General features: G+C 35.9%; 1 protein-coding gene across 8 annotated transcripts in view; it reads left to right on the top strand.

The window, feature by feature from the left end:
- Window positions 1-23,444, top strand: part of SCN7A (sodium voltage-gated channel alpha subunit 7) — a 71,960-nt gene that overhangs the window by 34,672 nt on the left and 13,844 nt on the right. For 7 of the 8 annotated variants that reach the window (XM_049887358.1, XM_049887360.1, XM_049887356.1 and 4 more), the window contains 8 exons: window positions 1,683-1,779; window positions 2,437-2,675; window positions 3,943-4,116; window positions 9,759-10,115; window positions 13,859-14,296; window positions 16,426-16,528; window positions 18,453-18,607; window positions 21,307-21,480. In XM_049887358.1, the coding sequence (XP_049743315.1) occupies window positions 1,683-1,779; window positions 2,437-2,675; window positions 3,943-4,116; window positions 9,759-10,115; window positions 13,859-14,296; window positions 16,426-16,528; window positions 18,453-18,607; window positions 21,307-21,480 (1,737 nt within the window). The remainder of the gene's footprint in view (window positions 1-1,682; window positions 1,780-2,436; window positions 2,676-3,942; window positions 4,117-9,758; window positions 10,116-13,858; window positions 14,297-16,425; window positions 16,529-18,452; window positions 18,608-21,306; window positions 21,481-23,444) is intronic. The other variant, XM_049887357.1, reaches the window with a different exon arrangement.

The following is a 23,444-nucleotide window of genomic DNA, read 5'->3' as shown; positions in this document are numbered from 1 at the left end:
TCTGCAGCACTGCTGGATGGATTTGAACCACAAATCTTTAGTTCAGTTGAATGCAAGTCATTTGCACCACCCAAGGACCTTGACAAAGAATATAACAGGGTCATACTCAGGACCCTCATATAAAAAGAGAATAGAAAGAGATAAGGAAAAGTAAAGGGCAAAGGCAAACCCTGGCACTAAGTGGAATGTGTTGTAAGGCTGGCTAAGGGGTCTTGTCTGGGTAAAAAGGAGGAACATTTTAACTTCCTTACATATATAACCATTTTATTAATTCAGAATCTGTGAAGTAGTTCTACAAAAGTCATTCTACCAAAAAGTGGAGTCTGACTGAGATGATGTAAGGTCATGCAAAATGATAAGTTATTGATAGATATTTGTGTCTACAAGGTCCATAACATGCCAGTGAAACAAGAAACAATTATAGATCATATGATGAAAAAATCGGTTAAAAAGAGGCTATTGAGTATAGCTATAATATCACCCATGAATAAGTCATGAAAAAACCAATTACAAAGCTATCTGTCTCTAGCAATGAGTCCTTCGGAATGCGTGAATGGAGTCTGAATGATGCATTGAATGTGTAATTTGTTCTGAAGTGGCATTTCAGAATTTCAAGGGCTTACAACTACACACAAATGTATCCAAGAGGGCAACAATACTTACATTTTCCCAAGATACCCTATTAACTCTGCTTTTAAAGAGCTTGGGTTATTTCCTAATTTCCAAATATCTTCATTCATTTTGTGGCTTCTGGATCACATAATATTTTTCTAATTTTAATTAAAACTATTTCAATTACAAAGGATTTTTTTCCCCCGGAAGAGTCCTAGAACATCTTGTGATGCAGAAGTTTTCTGGGAAATGAAACCATTTTCACAAAATTTATCTAATTTTCCTTTATTATTTATACATAAGAAAGCACTTATGAGAGAGAGAGAAGAATTTAAAATTGAACATATTTAGGACTTTTTAGGTGACTGATCTAAGATTAGTAAGATTACAATTCCATGTTGGAATTGCAGGGGATTGCTTAGAAATAACATTATAGAAAAGCAGCAGATTATGTTGGCTAAAGACATAATTTTTCAAAAAGGTAAGTATAGATTTCAGTCTCTTTAGGCATTTACTAAATGTTTCCAAAGCTGTAATCTTTACAGAAGCAGACTGCTACATCTTTCTCCCATGAAGTGGCTGGTGGGTTTGAATCACTAACCTTTCAGTTAGCAGTTAAGCACTTAATCACTGTGCCGCTAGAACTCCTTAATAATAAAATAGGTATGAGAAATTTTTCTAGTTGTATTTATCCCATAGAAATTTAATCCACCTATAATAAAGATATAGTCAGTCTTAATTACACGGAACAGAAGAAGGCATAGCAGTCCATATGGAGAATACTGTATCAGCATAAAATGCTTAAATCTTTTATTATACACCCATTTAAAAAAATGAAAACCCATTGCCATCAAGTCGATTCCAACTCATAGTGACCCTACAGACAGAGTAGAACTGCCCCATAGGGTTCCAAGGCTGTAAATCTATATGGACACAGACTGCCATGTCTTTCTTCTGTGGAGGAGCTGGTGCGTTTGAATCGCCAACCTTTCAGTTAGCAGCTGAGCACTTAACCCCTGAGCCACCAGGGTTCCTTAAGCCAATATTAGGCTAATCAAATTTCTTTTCAGACCAAGACCATACAAATAGAAATGAAGAAAAGATCACCAGCTTCTATGAGCACATCTGTGGATTTGTTGGATGATGGTACTTTTGCACATAAAGAAGGTAAATCCAAAAATATTTAGACAATATGGAAAGTATTATCATTAATAAGATTCACTATTAAAGAAATCCTGTGATTTCTTCAGAATTTTAGATGCTGGTGACCGAAATTTAAGGAATAATATGACACTATTAGGAAGAACAATATATAAGAATTTTATAAGAATAATTTTATAAATATTGGAATGGATCACCAAAAATGGCCTAGGTGTTGTCTTTGTTTAACATTGAAAACAATATAGAAGTGTAACTTGTAACTACATATAGAGTTGGAGTATAAAACACTGATACCTCAAGGTCTTTCTAGACATGCCTGTGCCTTTTTATATAGAACCAGCAGATTCTTACCATGGACAATATTGAAGGGTATTATTCTTTTAAAGTTTATAAATCTTGAAATTAGAAATCATCCCCATATTTGTTTATTAAGAGATATTCCTTCTTTTTGCTTCCAATCCACAGTTTGCCTCAGGAAGCGTGAACAAAGTAGAAGAAATGTACTTGGTTATATTTTTTATTAATATAGCACTTTCAACTTGCTAATTTTAAATTAGAAGTCTAGTTTCAAACTTCCCTTTACATTCAAAAATCAAATAGTGTTTATTAATTAAGAACTAAAAACAAATGATAGCATTTAACTTTGCTATTCTTTCCTTTCAGAAGTTAAAGAATCTAGGAAGAAATGTCCATTGTGTTGGTATAGATTTGCTAAAACTTTCTTGATCTGGAATTGTTCCCCCTGTTGGTTAAAATGGAAAGAATTTGTCCATATGATTATAATGGACCCATTTACTGATCTTGCCCTTGCCATATGCATAATTTTAAACATACTGTTTTTGGCATTGGAACATTATCCAAGAAGTGAAGGAACCAACAGTCTTCTCAGTATCGGAAACCTGGTAAAACTCTCACTGTGCATTATTTTCATTTACTATTTCATCTTTTCTTTAGTTATGCCCATGATTTTATTTTATAACGCCAGTATGTTACAACTTCATTATATTAGGATTGGCTGGAGTGCTGTGCTCATGCTCCTCCCCCCCATCTTTGTAAACATTCTTATCATTATATAATTTTACAGTTGAAGTTGAAATTTCTCCCATTTAAATTTGGGATTCTCAGCCAGCTGCTTTACAGTCAGATTAAAGGGAAATTACAGTAATACCTGTGAAAACTGGAACTTGTGTAAGGTAGAAACCTGTCAGAGAAGGAAAACTCAAATATTTTCTACTAAAATGAGTGATAGAAAAGTAGTTAAGACCACACCCTGTCCAAGGCAGAAAATTTGCAAGACTCAGAAAAACAAGGCAGTCCCCTCAAGTTCCGGCTGTCACAGGTTTCACTGTATTTCATGCCCTCTCCCTTCCCAGGTGTATACTCTCTTGATACCATACCCCCATAGATCAACGTGGGGTGGAGGTGAAATAACAGGCACAAGTTCTGCATTGATAGTAGGTTCAGAATCCTGACAACACCAGCAACTGACCTTGTCTCTCCTAACCTCCTGTCTTGTCTATTTCATTTTGACAAGGTACATTTGAGATTTGTCTATCCTTTTATCATATACAATGTAAAAGATAAAAATGGATTTCATGAGTTTAAAAACAAGCCACATTCAAGCAAATGCATACTGTTTAAATTTCTTTGATTTTATTTTCTTGCTGTTGCTTAGTTGCTTGGTACTAATGCAAACAGTCAAACTGCTGTGTTTGAATTGCACACTTAACTTGATAATAAAACAGAAATTTAGTTATTTCTGCCAGTATGATTTCCAGAAAACGGTTTCTATAGGTTTACTCTGTTTTTACCTGAATCATTCATATATGTACGATTTTTATTCTCTCACAAGTTCAAAACTTATGTATCTTAAGATATACTTATCTCAAAAGGAACTGTTCCAACTGGGAAGATTTTCGCCCTAAATCATTCTTTTGTTTTATTTCACTATGCTTTATTAAAGTAATTAAAGGTTCAGTATAAAGTGTTTCACATTAGATTGTTAAATAAAATATATGGTTCTCTCATTGTAACACAGCCTCCAAAACTAATCAGATCTTGACTGAGGAACAGTGAAGAATGGGCAGCAAAGAATTAGTTTCTCTGCTTCAGGATTGTGATGGAGCTGTTGGAATTGTTTTTTCACTCATGTGTTTTGTTTTTATTTAGGTTTTTATTGGAATTTTCACAGCAGAAATGATTTTAAAAATAATTGCCATGCATCCACATGGGTATTTCCAAGTAGGTTGGAACATATTTGATAGCCTAATTGTGTTCCATGGTTTGGCTGAACTTTATATAGTGACTGTGCAAGGAATGGCTCTTTTTCAATTATTCAGGATGGTAAGTAAAGTCCAAGACCTACTGTTACAATGCACCTCTGTTTCCTCAGACATCAATAGGAATAATAGTAATATCTATCACATTGGGATATTGGGAGGATTAAATGAATTAATTCATATATAACAAGCTTAGAAAGAACACCAGGAAAGAGTAAACAGCCTCCTTTGTGGCATTTGATCAAAGCATTAAAAAGAAATAAGGCCATATATGTAGCAAACTTGAAATGAGGTTAACATTATTGGACAAGTTTTGGTAAGCAGGGTAATGAAGAGTCTTAGAAGCTGAAGGCCAGTGTGACTAAGAAACTGAATTTCTGAATATTTCTAAGTGAAGAGTAGGAGACCTTATAAAGGAGGGAGGCAGTAGGTTTATTCAGGACATCAGAATGTAAATCATTATGAAAATAATTAGGCCAGAATCAGTGCATGTCTTCAGTGTAAGCTGATGGTGAGAATCAGAAAACTAGGCAATCAAATGATTACTCCCTGGAATGTGAATTCTTTAGAGCCCTGAATTAAGCCCTCAACCATAACTTTTCTGATGAGTAAGAGAAACATATACAGATGTAGTCATCAAATTTATGGATGGATCAAGCCTGGTAAATGCAGAAAATGTGATGAAAGATAGTATCAAAATATCTAAAAGACAGGCAATGGACTGAGTCTAAGAGGATTATGTTTTACATGGATAAATGTAAAGTCCTACTGTTAAGTCTAGAAAGCCAACTACATATTAGAAAAAGTTTGGGAAAGGTATAGCATATATAAAAATGATGTATAGGTTTTAGATGACTTTAGATTCAGTGTGATATAGTGACCTAAAAAGTTAACATCTTCTTGTGCTATATAAATAAAAAATATATATATATATATAAATAGAAATATAAAAATCTGGTGATGTTCAGATTTAGGTTTATTCTAAACCTGGAATGCTACATTTGATCTTCTGTATGCTACGTAAAAGAGAAATATGACCTAAATAAATGAAATGACATTTCATGTCCACGGACTGGAAGACTTAATATTGTTAAGATGTCAATGCTACCCAAAGCAATCTATAGATTCAATGCAGCCTCCATCAAAATTACAACAGCCTGTATACAGAAACAGAAAAACAAATCTCCAAATTCCTATGGAAATGCAAGGGTCCCCAAATAGCCAAAATAATCTTGAAGAAGAAGAACAGAAAAGGAGGACTCACACTTACTGACTTCAAAATGTATATAAAGCTATAGTAATCAAAGCAATGGGGTACTGGTATAAGGATAGACATACAAACCAGTGGAATAAAATTGAAAGTTCAGAAAGAAACACATACATCTTTGGCCAATTGATATTTGTCAAAGTTACCAAGTCCATTCAGTAGAGAAAGAATATATTTTTTTTTTATTTTTATTAACTTTTATTGAGCTTCAAGCGAACGTTTACAAATCAAGTCAAACTGTCACATATAAGTTTATATGCACCTTACTCCGTACTCCCACTTGCTCTCCCCCTAATGAGTCAGCCCTTCTAGTCTCTGCTTTCGTGACAAATTTGCCAGCTTCCAACTCTCTCTATCCTCCCATCCCCCCTCCAGACAGGAGATGCCAACACAGTCTCAAGTGTCCACCTGATATCATTAGCTCACTCTTCATCAGCATCTCTCTCCTACCCACTGTCCAGTCCCTTTCATGTCTGATGAGTTGTCTTCAGGGATGGTTCCTGTCCTGTGCCAACAGAAGGTTTGGGGAGCATGGCTGCCGGGATTCCTCTAGTCTCAGTCAGACCATTAAGTATGGTCTTTTTGTGAGAATTTGGGGTCTGCATCCCACTGATCTCCTGCTCCCTCAGGGGTTCTCTGTTGTGCTCCCTGTCAGGGTAGTCATCGATTGTGGCCGGGCACCAACTAGTTCTTCTGGTTTCAGGATGATGTAGGTCTCTGGTTCATGTGGCCCTTTCTGTCTCTGTGATATTTCTTAATGTCTGCATTTGGGTGGCAATAATGGTTAAGCAATTGACTACTAGCCAAAAGGTTGGTACCTCGGAAGATAGGCCTGACTATCTGCTTCTAAAATGGCACAGCCACTATAGAGCACAGTTTGGCAGTTCCTCAAAAAGTTAAACAAACAATTACCATATGGCCCATCAATTCCATCCCTAGGTATATGTCCAAGAAACTTGAAAGCAGAGACTCAGAGAGATACATGTACACCAATGCTCACTGCAACAATAGCCAAAAAGTGAAAACAACTCAAGGGTCTATCAACAGAAACCCTGGTGGTATAGTGGTTAAGAGCTACAGCTGCTAACCAAAAGGTTCAGAGTTTGAATCCACCAGGTGCTACTTGGAAACCCTATGGGCCAGTTCTACTCTGTCCCATAGGGTCACTATGAGTCAGAATAAACTCAATGGCAATGGGTTTGGTTTGGTTTGGTTTGGGTCCATCAACAGATGAATAGAGAAACAAAATGTATTACTATATAGCTATACCTCAGATTACGTGGATACTTACTGATGATTGGAATGCAAAAGTTGGAAACAAAAAAGGATCAGTATTTGGAAGATGTGACCTTGGTGATAAAAATTATGCCAGAGATCCCATGATAGAATTTTGCAAGACCAATAACTTCTTCACTGAAAATAACTTTTTTCAACAACATAAATGTTGGATGGAATACACAGGAATCAAATCGATTCTATCTTTGGAAAGAGACAATGAAGAAACTCAGTGTCATCAGTCAGAACAAGGCCAGGGGCTGACTTCAGAACAGACTATCAATTGCTCATATGCAAGTTCAAACTGAAGCTGAAGAAAATTAGAAGAAGTCGACAAGAGCCAAAGTATGACCCTGAATATATCCCACCTGAATTTAGAGGCCATCCCAAGAATAGATTTCATGCATTAAACACTAATGACTGAAGACCAGACAAGTTGTGAAAGGACATCATATATGAAGAAAGCTAGAGGTCATTAAAAAGAAAGAAAAGACCAAAATGGATGTCAGAAGAGACTCTGAAACTTGCTCTTGAATGTCTGGTAGCTGAAGTGAACAGAAGAAATTATGAAGTAAAAGAGCTGAACAGAAGATTTCAAAGGGTGGCTCAAGAAGACAAAGTATTATAATGACACGTGCCAAGACCTGGAGATAGAAAACCAAAAGAGAAGAATATACATGCTGGGCATTTCCCAAGCTAAAAGGACTGAAGAAAAAATTCAAGCCTCGAGTTGCAATAGTGAAGGATTCTATGAACAAAATATTGAATGACACAGGAAGCATCAAAAGAAGATGGAAGGAATACGCATAGTCACTGTACCAGAAAGAATCAATCCATATTCAGTCATTTTCAGGAGGTAGCATATGATCAAGAACCGATGGTACTGAAGGAAGAAGTCCCAGCTTCACTGAAGGCATTGGGGAAAAACAAGGCTCCAGGAATTGACGGAATACCAACTGAGAAGTTTTAACAAACGGATGCAATGATGAAAGTGCTGGGAGAGATCCATATTTATGCCTATTCCAAAGAAAGCTGATCCAATCCAATGCAGAAATTATCAAACAATATCATTAATATCACATACAAGTAAAATTTTGCTGAAGATCATTCAAAAGTGGTTGCAACAGTATATCTATCAACAGGAAACTTGCAGAAATTCAAGTTGGGCTCAGACGAGGACATGGAACTAATGATATCATTTGTGATGTCAGATGGATCATGGCTAAAAGCAGAGAATATCAGAAAGATGTTTACCTGTGTTTCATTGACTATGCAGAGGCATCTGACTCTGAATCATAACAAATTATGGATAACATTGAGAAGAATAGGAATTCCAGAATGCTTAATCGTGCTCATGAGGAACCTGAACACACATCAAGAGGCAGTCATTCGAACAGAACAAGGGGATACTAAGTGGTTTAAAATCAGGAAAGGTGTGAGTCAGGGTTGTATCATTTCACCATACTTATTCAATCTGTATGCTGAGCAAATAATCTGAGAAACTGACTATATGAAGAAGAATGGGGTATCAGGATTAGAGGAAGGCTCGTTAACAACCAGCGTTATGCAGATGACACAACTTTGCTTGCTGGAAGGGAAGAGGACTTGAAGCTGTTACTGATGAAGATCAAAGACCACAGCCTTCAGTATGGATTACAACTCAACGTAAAGAAAACAAAAATCCGCACAACTGGGCCAATAAGCAACGTCATGACAAATGGAGAAAAGATTGATGTTGTCAAGGATTTCATTTTACTTGGATCCACAGTCAACACCCATAGAAACAAGTCAAGAAATCAAATGACACTTCCTTGGGCAAATCTGCAAAAGACCACTTTAAAGTGTTAAAAAGCAAAGAGATCACTTTGATGACTAAGGTGCGCCTGACCATGGTGTTTTTAATCACCTCATATGCATGTGAAAGCTAGGCAATGAATACGAAAGACCAAAGAAGAACTGACACCTTTGAATTATGGTGGCTGGAGAAGAATATTGAATATACCATGGAGTGCCAAAAGAACGAAAAAATCTGTCTTGGAAGAACTACAGCCAGAATGTTCCTTGGAAGTAAGGATGGCAAGACTTCATCTCATGTTTTGTACATGTTATCAGGAGGGATCAGCCCCTGGAGAAGGACATCATGCTTGGTAGAGGAGAGGGTAAGCGAAAAAGAGGAAGACCTTCAATGAGATAGACTGACACAGTGGCTGTAACAAATGGCTCAAGCATAACAAGGATTGTGAGGATGGCGCAGGACCGGGTAGTCTTTCATTGTGTTGTACATAGGGTCACTATGAGTACGAACTGACTTGACAGCACCTAACAACAACAACAATATAGCTTACAATGAAATATTATTTGACTAATACAGAAATGTATTCATTTTAAAGAAAAATGAAATTCTGGTACATGCCATGACATGGATCAACCTTGAAAACATTATTCTGAGTTAAGTAAGTCAGATAAAAAGGAACAAATATTGTATGAAATATCTAAATTAGGCAAATACATAAAGGCAAAAGTTTATTAGTTAGCAGGGACTGGAAGGAGGAAATAATAGGAATTATTGCTAAAGGGGTAGGAGTTCCTGTTTGGGATGATGGAAATAGTGGTGATGGTAGCTCAATGTGGCGAATGTGATTAATGTCACTGAGTTGTGCACTTTAAAATGGTTAAAATGGCAAACTTTTTGTTATAATTTTATCACCATAAAATTTTTAAAAGATATATTTTTATACACTATAGAACTTTCAGTGAAATTCACTGGAACCTGAAAGACTTTTTCATTATTATCTGGATTGAAAATCTGGAAAAGATAGGCAACATAATATGAAAAACAAAGAATGTCTATTTGCCCTTACCAGACACCTAAATCTAAAATAAAACTAGAGTAATTATAATAGTATAATATTGGATGGGGGTTGACAGATAGAACAGTAGAAGATAATATATATGCCTTTAGTGTATACAATTGTAGAATAAGATGTATTATGTATTACACATAAGGTGAATATCCAGTGGTTAGTATTAATAATGCTTAAAACCAAATATTACTTTAAGGACTATATGTGTGTGTATAATGCTAATAAAAATTTTTACATAGACATCATAATAAATATTAACAAGCTGTTTGTTTTTTGTTGTTTTTTACATTGCTTTTTTAGCTGCGAATTTTCAAGCTGGGAAAATATTGGCCGACATTTACAAATCTAATGTGGACTCTTGGTAACTCATTGTTGGCCCTGAAAAACTTGATCCTCCTACTGTTTACGTTCAGCTTCTTCTCTGCTGTGCTTGGGCTGAAGATCTTTGGTGTGAATTACGAAAACTGTGTTTGCAATATAGACAAAGGCTGCCAACTCCCACGCTGGCACATGCATGACTTCTTCCACTCCTACCTGAATGTGTTCCGGATTCTCTGTGGAGAATGGATAGAGACCTTATGGGACTGCTTGGAGGTGGCAAGCCGAGTCACATGTATTCCTTTTTACATGATGGTTATTTTAATTGGAAACTTATTGGTAAGTAATCAATGATTTCACATTTTCCTTGTAAAAAATGACATAATGTAGTCTGTCCTTTCCATGATGTGGGTTGATGGGATCCAGTGGTCTATAACTGTGCTGTATAATATGATGGCCACATATGGCTATTGATCATTTCAAAGGTTACTGGTTCAAATTGGAATCCCTGCAAGTATAAAATACACAATGGATTTGAAGACTTAACCCCCAAAAAGGAATGTAAACTATTTCATTAATAATTTTTATACTTGAGTACATTTTAAATAATATTTTACATAAATTGAGTTAAATAAAATGCATTTAAAATTTACTTTTTTTACCTTTTAAGTAATGAAAATTGCAGAAGCACTTTGAATCTGGTTTAAACTTTGTTACTCAAAGTAGCATTGGCATCACATGGGAACTTGGTAGAAATGCATACTCTAGACCTCATTTCAGACCTACAGAAGCAGAATCTACATTTTAACGATAGCCCCAGGTGACATGTATACACATTAAATTTTAGGAGGAAATTTAACACTGATTGTCAAAACTTGGATCCACATTGAAATTACCTGGGGAATTAACAAAAAATATACTGATCCCTTGGACCCATTCCCAGAGAGTCTATTTTTAATGATTTGTGGACATGATCTGAGCATCAGATTTGTTAAAAATCTTCAGTTAATTATTGTACAGCAAATTCTGAGGAAACTGGTTCATAAAAAAGGGAAACTAAAAGAGAAAGTTTTCGCTTTTAAATTTCCTAACAATTGAAGCAGTGTTACATGAGTTGAGTAAATAGCTTTCACTTATTCTGAGAAATAGGTATGACTTATAAAAGAAAACTGTACTTACAGAAAAAAAGACTCACAATATTTGATTTTAACTCAGTAAGTCACAGACACCAAGTACATGCACCAAAAGACTGACTGAAGCTGCAGGTTAGACTCAGTTGTATCTGTGCCCTTCCTCATTGCTTCTGTGTCACCCTGGCCATACCTCTGTCACACACTTATAATATTGACATTATATTCAGTTTTTTGATGTGCTTGTGTATCTTCTTTATTAAACTGTAAACTCCATGAGGGAAACAACCATGACTCTTCTCTATATCATTAAACTCTACAACAGTGTCCAATGTGTAAAAATATTTCAATAAACCAAATCAAATTAATGGAAAAAATCTCTCTGCCTTTATACTATTAGAAGTCTTTCAACTCCTAGTGACATAAAACCCAATTCAAACTGGCTGACACAAAAATGAGACTATATCAGCATACATAACAAAAAGGATCAGAGTTAAATCTCACTTCAGTGGTGGTGTGACCAGAGGTTCAAATGGGGTCATTAGAGCCACGTTTTTTTATACCTCAGTCCTGTCTTTCTCTGTGCTCCTTGCTGGCTGTTACTGTCTGTGGTATTAAGATGGCTACTGCATTCTAAAGCTTCATATTACATCAAGCCCAGTAGAAGACAGCATTTCCAGAAGCCCCAGAAAACTTCTCTCACCATCTCATTAGTTCTAATTGAGTTGCACACCCATTTCTAAACCAATCTCTATTGCCCAGAATATGGAATTGTTATGTTAAGCCACTCAGAATTCTTTTGGAGCTGGAGATGGAATCCATTGAAATAAAAATTTCTTGTATCAGGTGGACACTTGAGACTGTATTGGCATCTCCTGTCTGGAGGGGAGATGGGAGGGTAGAGAGGGTTAGAAATTGGCAAAACGGTCATGAAAGGAGAGACTGGAAGGAGGGAGTGGGCTGACTCATTAAAAAAAAAAAAAATGGGAGTATGTAGTAAGGTGTATATAAGCTTATATGTGACTGACTTGATTTGTAAACTTTCACTTAAAGCACAATAAAAATTATTTTTAAAAAAATTACATGACTGATAATGAGGAACGAGTGAGATTTCGCAAATAAAAGGCAGGTTTTTATTTTCAGAAGTAAGGGCCATGAGGGAAACAACACATACACACAACACACACACATAAAGCATTTCTGTTTCTTTGCTTTTGCAATCCACTTTATTTCTCACTTTTCTTATTTCTAATGGTCAAAACTCCAAATCAATGAGCAGGAAGGATTTCAGAATAGAAAGGAGTTATGTGAACATCCATTCCCAATTGATTGGCCATCATATTGCTTGGCTTATTAAATTCTTTTAGCTTTACTCCCCTCAACAAACATCCAGATATGGGGCACCATGATAACGATGCTAGAGTAAGTATAAGGAAATGAAATGCAAGCACAGAATTTGTGAGGTTGTGGATTTTTTACCCTCCACACTTCTAACTCTCATTGGCATAAAAGGAAATCATTCACATTTTAAATTTTTAGTTTTGTGTTACTCCTGATAATAAAATTTCAACAGTGATTCTCAGCCTTAAGTGAAAAAAAAAAAAAAACCTTAAAATATCATCATATGCAAAAGGAAGTATTTATAAAATAACTTTTAAATAACCGTGCAGTGTCAAGTTGTAGAAGCACAGAATTCTGAAAGATGTTTTAACATGAGTGTTTGGAGATCTTCATATACTTAATTCTTTTATTTTAGGCACATATAAATAGTAGGTACAATTATTTTTAAAAAGAAGATTCCAGTATGTGCTGATATCAGAAAGACAGGCAGAAAAATATGTTACCTATATACATATACATATATATATTCTTAAACATGATGTATATAACATTTGAACTCTTTCCTTTGCAAATACTATACAAAGCATAAAGTAGATGGAGTATTCAAAAGCTCACATATATATGAAGTAAGGGAGTCAAACTGCCAGAATACACACAAAGTTCAAATTAGTACTTTAAGTCTAAGAAAGTAATCATCATGAATCTGTAATACAATATATACACTACAATTACAAACAAAATTAAAACCTGACTCCCTGGAAACTGAACGTACCTTGATCATATTTCTCAGTAATAGTAAAGATCAAAATATAGACTATCCGTGGGTTCAAAATGACTTTACAAATATTAGCAATGAGTCTTTTGTTACCTCTTCCTTGTTTCACCAAATTTATTGTAACAGAGAATCGACTAACCTATCCAAACACCTGTGCTTGCCTGTCTCAGGGACCATTAGATAAGGTTGTACCTGTTAATGTCGAGTTGATTCCGACTCGTAGCGACCCTGCAGGATAGAGTAGAACTGCCCCATAGATTTTCCAGGGAGCACCTGGTGGATTTGAACTGCCACCTTTTTTTTGGTTAGCAGCTGTAGTTCTTAACTACTATGTGACCAGGGTTTCCAGATGTTGGCTGTAGGAACATGGATAGTTCTCACCTTGTGAGAGTCCTCAGGGGTTTACAGAATCATTACACATCTTACAGGGATAGGGCTAAAGTGAAGTCAGCCCCCACCTCCCCGAATAGGAATTAATTTTCTCACCTTTGGGAGAGGCATCCTGGCTGAGTAAAATAAAATGTTACTTGGAATAATACAGACATGAGTTCAGACCTGTGTGATCTTTGACATCAGTAAGCCTTGCCTTTTTCATCTGTAAAATATGAAGAGATCATATTTTTCCAAACTATTAGTGAGCATAAATGAGGTCCGGTTACATCATCAGACCTATTGTGGGGGGGGAAGAACTGAATTCTATTGTCATTATATTTGTTCATATGTTCTGTTTTCCAAGCTAGGGCCAGCTGGTTTTTAAGGATTTTTATATTGCATTTAAAAAAAGAAAGAAAGAAAGAAATGACATACATTTAGCCTCCTTTTATTTCCTTTTGTAGATATTTTACCTGTTTTTGGCTTTGGTGAGCTCATTTAGTTCATACAAGTCTGCGACAATTGAAGAGAACAATGAAGCAAAAAATCTTCGGCTTGCCATGGCAAGGATTAAAAAAAGAATAAACTCCATGCTTTTAAAAACATTGTGCAAAAAACAAAATGCTCCAAAGGAGACAATGGAAAATGTCAATGACATGCATGTCAAAGAGACTCTTTCTGACAATACCCTTTTTGAATTGAGCGACACCCAAGATTTCTTCAAGGAGAAAGAAAAAAGCAGTGGCATGGAGAAACACACAATGACTGAAAATGAGAGTCAATCACTTATTCCCAGTCCTAGTGTCTCAGAAACTGTCCCAATTGCTTCAGGGGAATCTGATATCGAAAATCTGGATAATAAGGAAATTCAGAGCAAGTCGGGTGATGGAAGCAGCAAAGAGGTAAGATGTTTAACTCTCCTGATCGCTTAGTGTTAATGGCATCATTTGTAAGGAAGTGAGTCAGTGCTGAAGTTTCTGAGTCAGAATACTCATTTAATCCTCTCTCCACTACTCCTTGCTCTTGATTGTATAACACTTAGCAAATTATTTAACCTCTGTAAGCTTCAGTTTTCTCATATGTAAATGAGGATAAAAATAGTGCTTACTTCTTAGGATAAGAGAATTAAATAAATATTTCAATAGGTACATAAACGCCTCGCATATGGGAAGCGCTTAGTAAACAGTAGCTGATATAAATATAATTATTATTATACAAATTAACAAACAGGCAATATGATGTGATGAAAAGCACACTAAAGAAACTTTAAAATCACTGTGTATGATTACAAAACCACTAAACTCCCCCTGGGGCTTTCTTATCTTTAAAATATGAGCCTAGATTAGAATGCTAAGATTCTTTCTTGCTAACAGTCTAAAACTCTAGTCAGTTCATTTCTGTAACACAAAATCATAATATATATAATTGAGTTGGACTGAAAGAATAAAGAAAAAACTACTAGTTTGAACTGTGAACAATTTGTAGCTTTATTAAACTGTAGAAAGGAAAAAGGAGCCCTGGTGGCACAGTGGTTAAGCTTTTGGCTGCTTACCAAAAGGTCAGCTGTTTCAATTCACCAGCCGCTCCTTGGAAACCCTATGGGGCAGTTCTACTCTGTTTTATAGGGTCGCTGTGAGTTGGAATCGACTTGACGGCAACGAGTTTTTAATGGGTAAACCAAAAAAAGCTCGTTGCACTCCAAGGCAATTCCAACTCATAGCGACCCTATAGGACAGAGTAGAACTGCCCCATAGAGTTTCCAAGGAGCGCCTGGTGGATTCAAACTGCCAACCTTTTGGTTAGCAGTTGTACACTTAACCACTACACCACCAGGGTTTCCTTTCAATGGATAGAGGGGGAAAAAAAGGCAGGGTCACATTCAAAGAAGGGTAGTTGCTGCAGTTCATCAAGCTTCCAAAAGTACACCCTACCAGAGACAGTTGTATGGTCTACACTGTAAGCACTATATGTCTCAGAAAGAAGTGTAACTTAATAGAAAGCTATGTCCACAAAGATCAGATCTGAACCATGGGCTCCTTCCTCAGAACCTGCGAGTCAATCATCTCAAAGAACAGGGGTTGGAGAGGGGCAGGGAACAAAATATCTATAATTTGCTTTTTATATTTTCTACTTTACTAAGGGCTTGCCTTAATTTTTAAGAAATAAGACTAGTTTCCAAACATTTAAATATTTTTACCTTTTTTAATTCGAAAATATGAGTTATATGCTATTAACTTTAAATCTTGGTGATTTTAAAGGTTGGTATGGTGCATATTCATTTTTAAATAAAGTAAAATAAAGCATCGTTGGTTATTACAAGTAAAAGCAAAGTGTGTCGTTTGCATTATCACCACACATACAAGGCAATGACCAGCTTGTCCTAGCCAGCCTTGAACTTTAGTCATAAAGAGAATGGGAAAGAAAGGAGGGGAGGTCAATCCCAGCAACTAGCCTCCTTCCACAGGACTGACACCACTATCCCAGAGTCATCTGTGGCCGTATTCTCTGTCATTCCTTTATCTCGCTGTAGGATAACTATCAATTCTGCACTATGGTGACTTACAAAAGAAATGTCTGAACTGGATTTCATAATAAAGACAAAGTGTACCATTGTCTACCCACCTTTAGCATCAAGGGGTGATTTATTTTTATGCTACTTCATCTAAATAAAATAGCATAAATGGGAACCTTGTGAAAAAAGACATCTATATCAAGGAAATTTTGGAACTCCAACATTTTCGTAAATTGGAGGCAGCCCATATGCCTGTAAGATGATGAAGTTGTTGACTAAATGTTAATTTTCATCTAAAATTATTTTCCCTTAAGTATTTTTAAATAATTTCATAAATTTTCATTCACATTAATCTGTACGCATTTTAATGTCAATGATGAGATGGTCCTAAAATCTTTTAAACCTGATAATATTCTTTCTAAACATAATTTTTCGTACTTCTGAAAATGAAATAGACTTCCATTAAAATGAGTAAATGAAACAGGAAGTGCAACTTTTTTCATGGTACTTTACTTTTAGAAACTAAAGCAATCCAGCTCATCAGAATGCAGTACAGTCGATATTGCTACTTCTGAAGAAGAAATGATCTATGAACGTGAGAAGCCAAAGCATCTTAAAAATGGTAAGAGAAAAATAAGGTCCTTTGGTCATTATTTTGAAAACAGGCTAAATTTGCCTTAACATAAATAATCATTGTTGTTGTTAGGTGCCGTCGAGTTAGTTCCGACTCATAGCGACCCTCCGTACAACAGAACTTAAATAACACTATTAGATATATTTTAAATTTTAAATAGTTTATTAACTTGTCTAAGGGATGTACACACACATGCACACACATGTGAATTTTTGTGTGTGGGTGCATGTGGGTGTGTGCATCCTGGAAAACACTAATAAATGTCAAGAAAGAATAAACAAGATTTAGAAAAGAGGGGAAAGGTCTGTTTCCTAGAGAGTTCAATATAATAGTTAAAAGTGTTGGCTCTGGAGTCAAGATGGACTGAGTTCAAATCCCAGCCACCTGTTTAGCTTTTACATAACGTTTCTTTTACTCAGTTTCCTGATATGTAAAATGTGGAGAATATAAAACATAAATCTTTAAGAAAATCAAATTAATACAAAGAGAAACATCTATATCACTATATCAGCCTATCTGTACATACACACACACACCCCTTTATAATTTTAGGCAAAAAGCTGGTAACACACATGTTAAGCACACAGTGATAATAATTATCATCATCATCACCATCCTCCATCATTAACATAGTTTACAGAGATAATGATTGATACTGTTAATGCAGAAGAGAAATATAGTGATGTTTTATAAATGGAATATTACTGATAAGGTTGATTCTAAAACACATGTTTCATGCTGGAAGAAATATTGAAAAAATAGATAAAACATCCCAATTTAATTTTATACTTGTAACTATGTAACCGTGTGCATTAGAATAGAGAATTATTTAGGGGCAAAAGAGAAAATCAGTAGCTAATGCAGCATCAGGTAATGATTATCTGTTGAAGTGAAATAAAATATTTTACACCTCATACAATAAGGTCAGTATTTAAAATACTCCTATGAAAGTATAACTTCCATAGGAAAAACAGTACAAATCATATAATGGTGACATATTTTCATATTCCACATTGAATATTAAGAAATATATAAGGATTTAGTCAATTGGCTAACTCATTAGACATATAACTGAAAACTCTTGATGATTTATAATTCAAATTTGTTTCCTAGCAAGACTAATAAATTATTACAGGTTGTGGACGTGTAAAATCACTGGAAAGTTGTCAAATACTAACTGCTAAATGCTCAAATTCCTATATTCAAAATATAGCTCTCACTAGCTTGGAGCCCTGGTGGTGCAGTGGTTAAGAGCTCAGCTGCTAACCAAAAGGTCAGCAGTTCAAATCCACCAGCCACTCCTTGGAAATCCTATGGGGCAGTTCTACTCTGTCCTTTACGGGCATTATGAGTCGGAATCAACTCAACGGCAATGGGTTTTGGTTTTCTCACTAGCTTGGATTGTTTTAGGACATTCAACATCTAAGTTAAGGAAGGAAATACTTCTTAAATTTTTTTGATGAGGGATATAGAATTTAACACTAGGCAAAATTCTAAAATCAAGTGTTTGACTTCAAACTCAATCCACCTGCATTTTTTTCACTTTTCCCTGTTTTAATCACTTTCCTCTCAAGGCCCAGGTTATCCTTATGCCTACCCCTCTTGACCAAAAAATGGAATCCAACTCCATATACATGTACCCTACCCTCAAAGTGCTCAATAATCCAGGTTAACTCCTTAGATAGCTTCAATCAAAATTCTCATTCCCACGCCACCTCTATGGTTATAGTGTTCAGTACAGAAGAGGTAAAAATTAAGTGTTTATAAATCAGTGACACGTACCTATATTATCTGTTGCAGCTGAATCAATTTTGACTCATAGCAACCCTATGTTAGAATCTGTAAAATCTGAGATGTTTATATTTTCATGTGTTTTCTAGGTTTTGGTTCTTAATGGTGTCATTCTTCACAGGTCATGGATGGAGATCTTCACCTGGTCAAATCAGTAGAGAGTCCAAGAAAGGAAAAATTTGGCAGAACGTAAGGAAAACTTGCTGCAAGATAGTAGAAAACAGTTGGTTTAAGTGTTTTATTGGCCTAGTCACTCTTCTCAGCACAGCCACTCTGGTGAGTGAGCAGCCCATGCCTGTGCTACTTTTATGGGAGCAAATATTTCATAATTCTCTTTATGCAGAAAGTCACCAGACAAATTACTTTTCTCCAGAATATGTACTTTAGCACCAAATTTCATGTTCTCTTATTTCAGTTCTGGAAACCATATATTACAGTTTCTTAGAAAGTCTGTATATGTATAATACAGCAGTAACAAAACAATATAATTTTAAAATATATGCCTGGCGGAGGGAAAAGAGCATGTTAATAAATACCTAGTACTTCTGATCTTGATAAAGTTTCATGTATGAAACAAAGTCTAAAAATATGCACATACGTAATAAGGATTTATTGTTCTATATACTTTGAAACGTATTTAATAAGGAATGGTCTGTAATAAAATTTCTGGCATGTCTACATTAATTCATGCAGGCTATCAGTTTTTGAAGCTTCTGAGAACTATCCCAGAATATCTGATCCATCACCTAGGGATCTTCCAGGATATTAAATCATGTGTCACTAGCTAGTGTCCCCGTTATCAACTATCCTCCCTTTATGCAGCCTTATATTCTATCCCCATTGATCTAGTCCATGGTAAGCTGAATAACAGTCCTCCAAATATGTTCACATCCTAATTCTGGAAAGTGTGATTGTTACATTATATGGCAAATGGACATTGCAAATGTGATTAAATTAAGGACCTCGAGATGGGGAGAGTGTCCTGAATTATCCAGGTGGGCTCAATATAATCACAACAGTCCTTAAAAAAAGGAAACAAAAGGAGTCAGAATCAGAGGAAAAAGGTGATGTGAGGATGGAACCAGAGATTTGGAGTGATGTGCTTTGAAGATGGAGGAAGGTACCACAAACGAAGGAGTACAGGCAGCCACTGGAAGCAAAAAACGGCAAAGGATGGGTTCTCCCTTCAAAGTTTCAAGAAGGAATCAGTCCTTCCAACACCTTGATTTTAGCTCACTGAAACTGATTTCAGACATCTGACCTCCAGAACTGTGAATGAATAAATTTGTTTTGTTTTAAGTCACTAAATTTGTGGTTATTTCTTAAAGCAGAAGTAGGAAACTAAAACAGCCTCATCGTGATCCACTCCCTGGCCTATTCTCCTATTTTCTTCCAGTACATGTTACCAGGTCCTACATGGCTGCTGGTACATAATCCTCTTTCCTTAGCAATCTCAGCACTTCCCCAGTCAGCTTAGGAAGAGGTTTGACTTTATTTGTATCTGGTAGCCAGGAGGAGAGGTGGAAGGAGACCTTAAAGAGGGCAAGCATTGTCTTTTAAGATACCCCTATCATTTAAGGCCTCTACACAGTCCAGTCGACTCGATGGCACTGGGTTTTTTTTTTTGGGTTTTAGACAGTCCTCCAGTGAGACTCAGTTCAGTTTGATCCTATATGGACACTCTGGCGCCCAATTGCACCAGAGTTAGTCCCACCTTGAGTGAAGCAAGGGGGTGGCCATTTGTATCTGTCAGTCAGCCATTAGCTCTAACGTTCCATGCCAGGAATGGGCATATTGCCTCTTAGGTGAGGTGCCTCTTGTTTGGCAGAAGCAATTTTCTAGCACGGATCTCAGTTGTCTGCTATCAGGCAACATTCATAGTAGCTGTGGAATCAGTGGATTTGCTGATAAAGGAGCGCTGAGTGGGCAACACCAGCATCTACTACAGTGTTACAAACGCACTTGAGAAGTATGTGCCATCTGTTGGTGTTGGGTGTGATTACATCAGGCTCGTAGTGTGTATTTTTCCTATCTTCTAAATCTTAACTGATTTAGTGTTTGCGTTATCTGTTAGTGCTATCACTATAGAAAGTGTGGTAAATTATCCCACTACAACTGCTATTTTTTTTTTTTTTTCTAAATCTGGAAGTTAGCAATACTGTTGTTATTTTGTATTTACTTATATGTAAGGGTGAAGGGGGAAACCCTGGTGGCATAGTGGCTAAGTGCAATGGCTGCTAACCAAAAGTTTGGCAGTTCAAATCCACCAGGCACTCCTTGGAAGCTCTATGGAGCAGTTCTATCCTGTCCTACAGGGTCGCTGTGAATCAGAATCAACTTGACGGCAATGGGTTTTTTGGTTTATATGCAAGGGTGAATTTTTAATAATCACACCGAGCTTCCCATAAAGTTAAGTTAATCCTTGTTTACTTTTTGTTCTTGGATGCACTCCAATAATGAAAATCTGCAGAGGTTATTGGTGCTTCTTTGCCCTTTTTTTCAGTGTACTCATACGTTTATGAAATTGATTTGAATGACATTAACACCCAAATCCAAGCTACTAAAATTTTCATATCCCACAGTAAAATTAAGGTCGACCTATTAGAACTGAGAAGCTTTGGAAAAATTATTATAGTTTTATTTCATATTTATGTGTTTCCACTGGTTAACCTTATAATTCCTACAGCAAAATTAACTTTGTGGCTTTTTCTTGTAATAGCAGTATAGATTTCTGAAGATACATTATTTTTTTCTTAAATCTCTACAACCTATAGCTGTTGGCTTCCTGAAATTAGAGATAACTTTCATGTCAGATGTAGCTAAAGATTTCCTCTCTTATGGTAGCTTTGATTAACTAATTTAAAAGGGCTGTAGATTACAGTTTACAACAATTATGAGGCCAAGTTCATTACCCTACATGCCAAAAGAGTTTTTTGAAATTACGTGCAGACTAATATTTAATTTTTTACCTACAGGCTTTTGAAGATATATATATCAATCAGAGAAAGACTATTAAGATCTTATTAGAATATGCTGACATGATCTTCACTTATATCTTCATTCTGGAAATTCTTCTAAAGTGGATGGCATACGGCTTTAAAGCCTATTTCACTAATGCCTGGTACAGGCTGGACTTCATGGTTGTTATTGTATGTATTTTCTTTTAATTAAAGGTTTTTTGTAATTTACTCTTTACTCTTTTTCATCCACCTATCTTCCTAGATATTCCTTTTCCTTCTCTGCCTACATTTCGAATCATCAATATCCCATCTTTATTCATTTGTAATGTCAAAAAAAAAATTTTTTTTAATGTCCTATATCCTTTTCTTCTCCCTCTAAAATTTATAAAGTTCAGCGTTTCACTTCTGAGTTATTGTAATAGTCACCTATGAACCCAATGCTAGCAGAATATGCTTATTGCACATTACCTTGAAAATATTAACACTAAAATCTTTAAATTCTCTTGGTTCTACTTTTAAGTCACATTTCCAAAGTTAGACTGCTTATTATAACCTTCACCATTACCACCCTGATCCAAACAACTAAAATTTCTCCTCTGGATTACTACAATAAATTATAAACAGGTATCTCTTTTTCTGCCACTGCACACCTTCATTTTATTCTCCACATAGCAATCAGTGACTATTGTAAGATGGAAGTCAGCTCATACTACTTCTCTTCTTGGAACTCTCCAATAAAACACCCCATATCACAGAGTCCCTGAGTGGTGCAAAGATTTAACGCAGTAGGCAGCTAATCTAAAAGTTGTAGGCTCCTCAGAAAAAAGGCTTTGGAATCTACTTCCGAAAAATCATCCATTAAAAACGCTGTGAAGCACAGTTCTACTCTGAAACACACAGAGTCACCATAAGTCAAAATCAACTTGACGGCAACTGGTTTTTCACCACAGAGTAAAGGCCAAAGATTTTGCAATCAAAAGCCTACAAGTCTCCACATGATCCAGTCTTACCTCCTACTCCTCTCTTCTTCCCCGTACCCCATCTATACACTGCTCCACCAGTACTGACCTCCTTGACACTCCTCAAAAATGTCAAGATCACTTCCATCTTATTGCCTTTGCACTTACTCTGCCCTCCACCTGGAGCTTTGCTAGCTCACCTCATTCATGTTTTTGCTTAAACGACACCTTTGACATCAGGCCTTTCCTCACTATTCTAATTAAAACTGCATCCACTCCAATACTGTTTCCCTTTCTCTGCTTTATTTTTCTCCATAAAAACCAAACCAAAAATCAAACCTGTTGCCATCGAGTCGATTCCAACTCTTAGCAACCCTACAATATTATATCTTATTCATTTATTTTGCTTATTGTCTGTCTTCCCCCACTAAAAGATAAGTGATATGAGGACAGAAATTTTTTCTTGATTTGGTTGTCTCCTTATCCCCAGTGTCTAGAAAAATTCCTGTCACATATCGGGTACTCAGTAATTCTAGTTGAATGAACAAATGGCTTCCTATCCTATAAGCAACTCTATCAGCAATTGAATCTCCTCAATCTATAACAATGACTTAACGCCATCTGATCCCTGTCTTCTAATTCTTGCAAATCCACCTTTTATTCCAGCCAAACCACACTACAACATGCAGCCCATGTTCCAGTTCCTCATCATTGTTCTTGTGTGTCTGTATCCCTCCATGCTTACATTGATGACATTCTTACTTCAAAACCTATTTCAAGATTCTCTCTTGAGTGCAGGGTAAAAAAGAACAAATTTTCCGTATTAGTTTACTTGAAAATAAAGAAAAAATATGAAGACAAAGGAAAAGTTAATTACAGCTCTACCACCCTGCTAAAACATCTATGAACGTTTATTAATCATGAACCATTTTATACATATATATATATTGATTTTAAAAATCACCTTGGTATTTGGCTGCACTTTTTTCTAATGTATACTTTAAATTTAACAATATGTATCTCCCCCTTGATGCCTGTCCTCTGAAATCGTATCTTTATTGTCTTAACCATACATGTAATAGATGCATATGTGAATTTATTCCATGCTATTACTGTATTGCAAACAATCATGAAAACTGATTTTTTCAAATAATTATGGATCTTTTTTCACACAAAAATGGATATAAAATGATC

The sequence above is a fragment of the Elephas maximus genome, chromosome 6 (genome assembly GCF_024166365.1).
Source record: "Elephas maximus indicus isolate mEleMax1 chromosome 6, mEleMax1 primary haplotype, whole genome shotgun sequence".
NCBI lineage: Eukaryota > Metazoa > Chordata > Mammalia > Proboscidea > Elephantidae > Elephas > Elephas maximus.
The sequence above is the reverse complement of the archived record's forward strand: the minus strand, read 5'-3'. Positions and strand labels throughout refer to the sequence as shown.